General features: G+C 46.9%; 2 protein-coding genes across 2 annotated transcripts; one reads left to right on the top strand and one right to left on the bottom strand.

The window, feature by feature from the left end:
• Positions 1-2222: 2222 nt before the first annotated feature.
• On the top strand, positions 2223-7292 carry LOC101777128 (probable receptor-like protein kinase At5g18500). The gene is made up of 9 exons (XM_004960564.4): positions 2223-2529; positions 2656-2850; positions 3417-4099; positions 4204-4308; positions 4424-4546; positions 5088-5258; positions 5397-5526; positions 6111-6320; positions 6726-7292. Exons 3-9 carry the CDS (start codon positions 3435-3437, stop codon positions 6867-6869), a joined length of 1548 nt encoding a protein of 515 aa, XP_004960621.1. The 5' UTR covers positions 2223-2529; positions 2656-2850; positions 3417-3434; the 3' UTR covers positions 6870-7292.
• Positions 7293-7461: 169 nt separating this feature from the next.
• Positions 7462-10323, bottom strand: LOC101760802 (GDSL esterase/lipase At5g45910). The gene is made up of 4 exons (XM_004963407.2): positions 10025-10323; positions 9514-9905; positions 9066-9360; positions 7462-7909 (listed from the first exon to the last, which is right to left on the bottom strand). The coding sequence occupies exons 1-4, from the start codon at positions 10284-10286 to the stop codon at positions 7686-7688; spliced, it is 1173 nt and encodes a 390-aa protein (XP_004963464.1). The 5' UTR covers positions 10287-10323; the 3' UTR covers positions 7462-7685.
• Between the last annotated feature and the right edge of the window lie 260 nt (positions 10324-10583).

The raw sequence follows: 10583 nt of genomic DNA, 5'->3' as shown, positions 1-10583 counted from the left end.
TCGAAGCAACGTTTCTTGTACTGCTCGCTCAGTCGTTCCCCGCGCGCCTCGCCTCCTCCCGCGTCGGCGCCCGCCATTGCTCGTCGTCTCATCGAAGCATCCACGTCCCTAGTTCCCGGCCGGTGCCGAGCACGTCGACCCTAGAGGGGCAAATGTTGCGGGCCGGGAGCGCGCTGCCGAGAATTGACGGCCGGCATTCTCGGCGCCGACCCATAGATCAGGAGGACGAGCCCAGGGTGGCTGCGAGCCGGGCTTGTCCTGCATCCTGTCGCGGGCGAGTCGGCTAGACTGTCAACAGCGAATGGCAATGGTGTGGTGGCGGCAGTTAAGCGGGTGATTTGGACTTGAAATTAACAACGGCAATACGGCAAAAAATTGCTTTAACAGATCTCCAATACGGCAATACCTCATCCTCAGTCCCTCCTATTTCTTAGCATACGTGAGGCGTCCTACCGGTCGCTCGAAAATTTGCATTGCCCGCTAGGTACTTTTGAATCGAGCCAAAGCCGTCGGGGTCAGCTCTATTAAATTATAGGGTCAAGCTCAGGGATTATGAACGATGAACAGTAACTTAGTTAAGAAATTATAGGATCCTGTCGGGGTTAGCTAACCCCGATAACAAGGGCCCTTGCTGTTTAGTGAGAAAAAGAAGATACCATGATGATGTAGAGCTTTCTCCGTAGAATTGCTTCGGTACTATTTTCATATCTGAGGCGATAGGGAGACAAAGGAGACGATAGGAAGCGGCGACGCTGGTGCCTCGTGACACGTCCAACTGCCGTCACTGAGGGGCAATGGAGGGTGGGGAGGATGGACGCGGGAAGAGAGGTATGGGAAAATGATGTGGCACGCATAAAAAGTGTCGTACTGGCTATTTGTCGCCTTCGAAGCTCTATCCAACAACAAAGAGAATGTTTGATATCTACTGCATCAGTTATATATCTCCAAGCTACTTCTTTGGTATGTAAGGAGTCAACGCCTTCCTTGTATGAAGAGGGCTCCATATGCATGGAGTAGCGATGTGTGAGCTCAGATAGCAAAAATCTCCTACTATCCTGAAATATGCAATAGTCACGACCCCTTTACCGCCTCTGTGAACCACATATCCGATCATTGACCGGAGGTAATTAAACTACTCCCTCCATCCCAAATTACTATTCGTTTTGATTTTTCTAGATATATAACTTTTACTACGTATCTAGACATAGCATATATCTAGATGCATAGCAAAGTTTATGTATGTATAAAAATCAAAATAAATAGTAATTTGGAACGGAGGGAGCAGTACGTACACAATACAAGCCCTAATCCAATTAATAAGTGGATAAATTGATCCCTATGCTCATCCATGTATTTTGGGAGGATGCTAGCCTATTTATTACCTAGGCCCGCCTCTAGCAAGACGTGACGTCTAATTTGCCTTGTTTTTTTAGACACACATCGCACAAAAGGCACGCTATTTGATAGGAAACCTCTTGTACTAGTCAATTCTTCCAATCTTCCATTGCAAAGTGGACCTACGAGGTCAGTGTCAAGCTAGATGTACTTTTGCAATACATGCAATGCAACACGTTGATTATTATGTGATTTTGCGAAATTCAGTTTATTAAAAAAAATACCTCCACAAATCCATTCGTTTGTCCAAACCTGGCCACTCCTGGACCACGAGGACGCCTTAATGGAGTACTTATTACCAAATCAACCAATAACACGACGTTGCTGTCACCGGGAAGATCCCACGGCATATGCATTACGTATAATCTAAACGGAGAGAATCGTATCTACAGTGAAGGGAGTAAACAAGACAACAACATCCCATCTAAGATGAGCACTCGCTCGTGTTAGTTGGAGCTCACCCATCGCCACAGGAATTCCTCCATCTTATTCTATCGCCTCGCCTTGTTCCTTTCCTTGGCTTGCCACACCTGATCCACACCACACCACACCTGCTCCCGACTGAACCCCGGGCCGTATCGTATCGATGGGTGCGGTGTGGATTGGGGTTGGATTGCTTCCGCGTCGGAAAGCGTCACGGCGTCCGCTTTACTTCAGGTTTACTGCGGCGCTACGTGACGCGAGCTCGCGAGCTCCTTCACCTGGCACTGGCAGTGGCAGCTGAACCAGCCGCAGCAGGCAGTAGTGCAGAGGAAGTAAAGACGCGTGGACGTGGCGGCGTGAACATTTGAAGGCGAAGCAAGTGCGGTGAGGGCAGAGGGAGAAGGGGGCGACCGACCGTCGGAAGGTGGCTGCGATCGACCCGCCAACCGCCCCCACGCCGCGCACGCACTCTCGCACAGCGCACGCCACTAGAAATTCCAAAACGAGCACGGCCGGCCACGAGGCCGCCCTGCCAGTGCCGGTCCCTCCCTCGCTCGGCTGGTGCTGGCCTGGATCCTCCTCCACACCACGCCGCGCCGCGCCGTAATCTCTCTGCTCTGCTCCCGTCTAGCCCAGTGGCGGTGGTGGTGGAGTGCACAGATCCGCCCATCTCGTACCTGGATTGGCTTTCGTCTTCGCCCATTGCTGTTGGTAAGTAAGCAAAAAGATCCTCTCACTTGCTTTTCTTGGATGGATTCCGTTCCTTGTGCGTAGAGCTGCTCTTGTTCCCATCCCATTCAGATCCAAATCTCACCCTCTCTCCTTCTCCCCGTTCAGATTGCTGCGGCGTATCCATGGTTTGATTACTTTCTTCTTCCTCTTCTCCGGCGCTCAAGATCGACGCCAGCAGGACTGTTGCGTGTTCAGCTGAGTCAGCCACTGGGCCACGCAGATTTAGGATGGCTAGCATCAGCCACCATTGCTGAGCTTCTTCTCCAGTAAAACATTGGATTTTTCACGCCGCCCCAACCTGTAAGTGCCTCACTGACAGCTTTCTCTTTTTCGTGCGCCATCTACTTCTGCAATTTTCGTTGGTCATGAAGAGGGAAATTGTTCGTAGTGCTCTTATGGCGAGCAGCAGTTACGGCTGCTCCTTCAACCAAGCAAGTAGGGATCCGTTGGCCGGGCTAAATTTGTATTGTGCACCGACAATGTCTGCTACTGCAAATGCTCCGCCTTTTAATGTTTTAAGGATTGCTAATCCGTTTGGCCCAGTGGGAAACTTGACTTTAATAATCGGGCTGCTTCGGTTGATGTTTTCGGTTGTGCAAATGCAATTGCTTAAAATTAATAAGGGCCTGTTGCCCCTCTGAATATACATGGAGACTTGGCAGAGGACTTTTTTTTATTTGGTCTTCTTCTTGGCGGTTACAATGTAGCTTTCTCCTGATTAGTATGTAGGAGTAGCATTATTACCTGTTCAAGGAACAGTTGCAGCAACGCCTTCTCTGGGACCAGCTCAGCCTATACCGGAATTGCAATCCAGTTAATCGTTATCTTCCATTGGTTCGTGACATGTTCTTATCCTCCACTTGCAGGTACTTGATGATCAAAAGATGTCATCAAACTCCAGTCTAACCGAGTCTCTACATGAGAAAACAATTGTCTTTGGCCTCAAACTTTGGGTCGTGATTGGGATTGCTGTTGGAGCGTCCCTCTTGGGTATTCTTCTCATTCTTCTCATATGCCTCACCATTCAGAGTTGTATCAAGAGGTCACGCAAGCCACTCAATGACCGTCCAACGATCCAGATACCTCCTGCATACAAAGATATCAAGGAAGTGGGGACGGTGGATCAGTTTTCAGCTAATGATTTTGTTGTACATGATGGGCTTCTACTCACTATTCAAAATGAGCCTGAGCCTGTTGAGTCCGTCAATAGAGATGCAGTTCAGTTGGCTCAGGAGGAAAAGTTGAAACAAAGAGAAGAGAACAATCTTTCTGGTTCGTTCCGCATTACAGATGGCTGTGATGTAATTCAGATTGTTTCTTCTGAGGAACAGTCTTCAACACATGCTACTGTCGACTCAGCGCCATTGGCGGGCTTACCTGAATTTTCTTATCTTGGTTGGGGCCATTGGTTCACCCTCAGAGATCTAGAGCTTGCAACCAACCGTTTTGCAAAGGATAATGTGATTGGTGAGGGTGGATACGGTGTTGTGTATCGTGGCAGATTATCAAATGGCACCCCAGTTGCTGTCAAGAAAATCCTTAACAATTTGTGAGCTTTTTCTATAGCAGTTTTTGATTGATGCAGTGACAGTACATGCCTTTACCCTTTTTTGCCTTCTTTCTTATAATAATACGACTGCTTGTCATATGCAGAGGGCAGGCTGAGAGAGAATTCAGGGTGGAAGTTGAAGCAATTGGCCATGTCCGTCACAAGAATTTGGTCCGCCTTTTGGGTTACTGCGTTGAGGGTACTCAAAGGTTAGAACACAGAGACATCATTTGCTAAAATAGGATGTCCTATCCATTAATTCTTTTGATAATAAAAAGAAAGGGAAGTCATAACAGGAATAACTTGATGCATATATGCAACCAGGATGCTTGTGTATGAGTATGTTAACAATGGGAATCTTGAAAGTTGGCTCCATGGGGAATTGTCCCAGTACAGCTCTCTCACATGGTTGGCTCGCATGAAAATTCTTTTGGGCACTGCAAAGGCGTGAGTAACTCCTTAACTGAATATGATCTGATTTGTTGATTATTTTCATTTCAGAAATTCCACTTTGCATCATATTCCCCCTCCCAAGATTGTACAAAGTGTGAACTTATTGGATATGTACCATTTAATGTCTAAAGCTAACAAAATGGCAGATCTGATTGATACACATGTTTCAATTGTCGCAGCTTCTTGATTAGTTACTATTCTTACTAGTCACTACATATTATCATCTACACTACTGTGACCAAAAATAAGTTTGACTCGGATCAGCTCTGATTAGATGAAAGGCTGAGACTACGAATGTTTGAAGCAGACTTTGTCACTATCTCGTGGCTCGCATCATTTTTTGTGGGACCACTTATGATTCTTATCGTTTTCTGGGACCATATTATGATTTGCATCATGATTACATTAACTATTTCTGTTTTTATTTGGGATAACATAGCCATCCTCTGTTTGGCCATTGGATGGATCCTATTTTCTTAGCTATTGTGTCACTGGTTGTGAAACATAAATTTGATATAGAGTGCTAAATTTACAGCCTTGCTTACTTACATGAGGCAATCGAACCAAAAGTTGTGCACCGTGACATCAAATCCAGCAATATCTTGATCGACGATGAGTTTAATGCTAAAATATCAGACTTTGGTTTGGCCAAGATGCTTGGTGCTGGTAAAAGTCATATTGCTACACGAGTCATGGGTACCTTTGGGTAAGTTTTTTATATCATCATATATTTGAGGCACTTTTCCTTTTGTATATTGACCAAATCTTTTCCATTATAATTTTGAGAAAAAAATGTTGCTACTACATATTAGTTTTACTCAACATTTGTTTTATTCCTTTACAGCTATGTTGCACCTGAGTATGCTAACAGTGGACTTCTGAATGAAAAGAGTGATGTCTATAGCTTTGGGGTTGTTCTGTTGGAAGCTATTACAGGTAGAGATCCAATTGACTATGAGCGTCCTCCAAATGAGGTAATACTTGTCAAATATCCTTTTCCATCTCCAGCATCCTTATTGGCCATTTATCTATTATGAATTGGCATTGTCTTAATTTCTGTAGCAATTGTTAACTATTCAATGCTAACAGCATAGAAGGTTTAGTAACATCTCTTACCAAACAACTGTCTGCGCATAGATCTAGATTGTTGGTGTTTCGATTTTAGGAGAACTTGATGCAGCAGAATGTGCAACAGCTAAAACTCAGAAAGATAAAACAGCCGACCCCCGGGGGGGCTAAAGTAGACAAATGAGTTTCAATCATGATTATAAGGCTTAGCAAAAAAAAAAAAACCGAAGTTGGATTTCATTCAAATGTGAGCTGATCAAGCATCTGGGACACTTCTCAGCATAATGATATAGGCAAATGCATATGGCATCTTTTCTGCCTGCATTCATACTTCATTTTTTTAGTACAATTTTTCAAATAAATAAAAAATAGCATATAACTAGAATCCCTCATAAAACACTGAAGAAGATAAGGCATCAATTTATAGTTTGCAAACTATTGTATCATTGATAGTCCCTCCATGTTCTAATGCACTGCTGCTCACCTGTAGGTAAACCTAGTTGACTGGCTTAAAATGATGGTTGCCAACAGACGTTCTGAAGAAGTAGTGGATCCAAACCTAGAGAGAAGACCTTCAACAAAGGAGCTAAAGCGTGCCCTTTTGACAGCTCTGAGATGTATTGATTTGAATGCTGAGAAGAGACCTAGCATGGACCAGGTGGTCCGGATGCTGGATTCTAACGAACCCATACCTCAAGAGGTTTGAATTTATTCATTTGATTCCATGTATAACTTTCACAGTACAGATTTATTGGTGAGGGAGGAGGAGGTGGCTGGCGGCCTCCTAGGGTGCTGGCCTATCATGGGCTTTGGCCCATGAAAATACCATTGGGTCATTAATATCCGATTTAAAATTTGGGGATGTCATTAGTTCATTTTTCCATTGTTCATGCCCCACTAAAATTGTTGGTAGATGAACAAAATTTGCATAGCACTAGAATGCTGCACTGGTACCATTATCTTATTTAGCTATCGTATAGACATGTTAGATCAGCTTTATTGAACTTAACATTCAGTGTGACTGATCCGTAGCATTTACCTAGTGAATTGTTGTGTTTTTTAATTAGTGTTAGATACAAGAGTAACACTAGTCACTGGATTTCAGGAAAGAAGACACCGACAGAACCGAACCCCTGAGACTTCGGAAACTGAGCCATTGAGGGGCAAGAACAACAGTGGCAGGAGTGATGCCCCTGAGCACGAAGCAAGGCCACCTCGACCTAAGAGTCGAACATTTTCTTCCAAATGAGACAAACAAGAAAATAAAACAGAAGGCATACTAGGAGATACGATATAGGCAACTGGAGTGCGGCACACGAAACACACATTGTGGGAAGCAGGAAATTTCGATACATGACCAATTGATGAATTTCATTCTTGGCTGCAATGGTTGATAATACATTTTTGTGTTCCTTGACACATGTACAGTGGTGTGTGATAGTTGAAGGGTGTATAGTACTAGTAGTTTGTAAAAACTTAAAATGGTGAACACGTTCCTACAACAAAAAAAGAAAAAGAAAAAAGAAGATAGGCGTGTGTGGTGGCCGGTGACAGTAACTGTTGTGTGGTTGCTGATATGAACTACAAAGTGCGAGAGGAGACCAATGTAACCTTGGATATTGCTTGTATTGTATCATTTACTCGAAGAGTATAAAGAGAAGATTGCTATTTTGTGGGCTCCATGTGGATGATTGCTATTTTGTGTCTTGTATCGATGAGTGGACCTGGACCTGGACCTGGTTCAGTCTCTATTGAAGAATCTGCATCACCTGATCAGTTATATGCTGAACGGTAATCATGTCTGGGAAATGTGTTTCTTTTTCTTTTGAGATTATGTCCGGAAAATGAGTTGGGTTGAGAAGTGGTTTTTGGCAATGTCACAAGATGATCGGCATCACACATAAGAAAAAGATTACGTTACTGAGAGAAGGCTCATGTTACCATACCTCCACCCAATCAACTCACTCATACTGCATCTGAAGATCATGTGCTATATAAGTTCAGCAACAAAATCATGCACACTTGCTCGAATTCTGCTAATTAGCGAGACAAGATTTGCATTAACCTATTGCGCCAAGTCTAGGATGGATGGGTAGGCGTAGAGGCCATCCAGCCAGCCGTCGGCGATGTACTTGTAGGCGGCCTCGGTCAAGTGGATGCCGTCCCAATGCACATACTTGGACGGGTCGCCGCAGACGGTGGCGTCCGGTGAGCCGCAGGCCGCCTCGGTGTTGTAGTTGTACGGCCCGCCTCCGCCGCAGCACGCCCGGAGAGGCTCCTCGGTGAACCCTGCAAGGCAAAGCCAAACCAACAGTTAACTGCAAGAAGATTACTCACTTTTATATACTCGGTGAATGCTGCAAGGACGCGAGATTCACAGGTGAGATGAAAACGTTGCACACAAGCAAGCCAGCAAGCCAAATTTCCTTGATCAGCAAGAAGAAGCTGCACATATCTCTGTCATAATTCAGTACACCGTGACGTTACATCCATCGCTGCAGTCTGAAAAGCTCAAGGGAACCAGTAACCCCATTTTATGTACTCTGTTTCCAGTGAACAATACACAGGTGAGTGAGTACTACAACTCTGGTACATTCACGCACATACATGAGTTCCTGAAAATTTTGGGCATTCACCTCTAATTAACTAATTAACATCAGTCATATAACATTCGGGACACTCTCTACGAGACGGGGGGACCGAGGGAGTGGTGGAACTCGATAAAAATCACTACTCCACTTGCATGGTCCTCAATCAACAAGCTTGAAGAATCTTGTTGTGGCAGATAAATCATATACTATTACCAGATGATTCTTCCATTTCGCAGTTGGCACTCGATCGGTAGAAGGTCCTCTTCGGCCCGGCTCATTTCGGCTTTAGCTTCATCTATTTTGCGCAAATCAAGACACTGTAGGGTGAAGCCGTTTTATAAACCGGAATTAAAATAAACTATGAAGCCGGGTGAAGCTAGTTTTTTTTTGCTTCACCGGTGAAGCCGTTTTGAGAGAAACCCTCGAAGTGTACCGTGGACTGGCATACCTTAAGATTCCAAAATTTTCGAAGATCGCTAAACTCTTGGAATCACATTAAGCGCTGTCAATGGTACCTGTCCTTGCTTTAGATATCATCAACATGTTTGACCTCGTTAATCTACGTGCATAAATATGTGCGTTGCCTTTATGAACCTTGGTCAGAATTCACGTGCATTGCCACAATGTTTCAACGATGTTGGTTTAATTTAATCTGATGCATCCTACATTTCTACTCTACGCGCCTAACAGCCTAGGAGAACTGAAACTCTTCTAGGCGAAGAATCAGCGAAACAACAGTGACATGTCAGAGGAAAATTGGAGTCGTTAATCAGTACAGAGAAGCGAAATGTGATAAGAAGTGATCGAGAGCTGTGAGCCTGTGACATGTGATAAGCAGGCGACGCTTCACTCACCAAATTTTCTGGGCCGCCGGACGAGGCGCGCCACCGGGCGGTAGAAGTCGGCGTAGACGAGCTTGGTGGCGGGGTACTTGGCGCGCATGTGCCCCACGGCCTCCCGCAGCATCCAGTTGTGGTACTGCGCCAGGCCGTTGAGACGCCGCAGGCACCCCGTCCGGCGGTCGTACTCCGCCGTCGTCGCGTTCCCCGCCTCGCCGGCGCCGCCGTACTTGGCCAGCGCCATCGGCAGGCACCCCGCCGGCAGCGTCCCCGACACCACCACGTACCTCGCTCCCTCCTCCACAAGCCTCTGCACGCGCACGCGAAGAATTCCAAGACATGTGAATTATGAATCATGTGAGAGCGAGCGAGCTCATCTTTCTCGGCGATCGACAGCGGCGTGGATCGCGATGCGCTTGTGATCCGAGGAATTAATGCGTACGTTGCTGTAAATAAATGGTACCTCGATGCCTCTGCAGATGGCTTTCACGACCTCCGGGACCAAGGACTTGGTCTCCCGGAGGCTCTTGCCGCCGGCGAGGAAGTAGCCGTAGTCGTTGCTGCCGAGCTCGCCGACGACGAACAGCGACCTCGCCAGGCGCTCCCCGCACCCGCCCGCGGCCGCCGCGGTGGTGCCGTTGCAGAGCGACGACCGCTTCTTGAACCTCCGGAACCACGCGATCTGCGCGCGCAGGGAGCTCCGGAACGGTGGCACGCTGGCCGCGTTGTGCCGGAGGAAGAACCCCACGTCCAGCGCCGTGCCACCGACGATGGCGAAGTTGGCGCCGTGGCTGAGGTCCTGCGGCTGCTGGCGCGACAGGAACGGCGCCAGGAGAGGAAGCTCGAGCGCCTCCGCTGCGCATGCGTGCCAATTAAGAGCAGAGCAGAACAATGGCGGCTGTACGGATCAAGCTAGTTTTGCGCTGGACATGTACACGAGACTGATCGATTTTGTATATGATACATGTGCGTACCGATGAAGTCGATGATGAGGCGGCCGTCGGAGGGGCGGCCGGTGGGGCGGCGGAAGAAGGTCTCGCCGTAGGGGGAGTGGTTGAAAGGGATGGCGGGGAGGCCGGCGGACTGCAGGACGAAGTTGCCGGTGTCCGCGTAGGAGTTGCCGAAGCTGAAGATGGAGTTGAACCGAGAAGGCGTGGCGGCCGCGGCGCCGGTGCAATGTAGATGGGGTGAAAGGACGATGACGGCGAGCGGCAGCACCAGGAGTAGTGGCTCCATGAGTGACACTGACAGACAGTGGAGCTGGAGCGAGAGTGTGCGAGTGACGGATCAATTTGTTTGCTTGCGCCGCAGCGTTCAGGGTGGGAAGGTAGGTGGTCACAAATCTGAGGAACTGTGACTAGCAACTGCCGTGACCAGACTAGTAATGCTCTGAAATTTGCGAAACCTCACATGAGTGTTCTGAACATCTTTACCACCTGATATGTGTTTTGATTTGAAGACTTTCTAGCACCTGAATTTAAATTTCCGTATCACACAGTTTATATTGGAATTGTAGTTGCTTTTAACACAAGT

Source organism: Setaria italica, chromosome III, assembly GCF_000263155.2.
Source record: "Setaria italica strain Yugu1 chromosome III, Setaria_italica_v2.0, whole genome shotgun sequence".
NCBI lineage: Eukaryota > Viridiplantae > Streptophyta > Magnoliopsida > Poales > Poaceae > Setaria > Setaria italica.
Note: the sequence above shows the minus strand (reverse complement) of the source record. Positions and strands in the feature narration are given on the sequence as shown.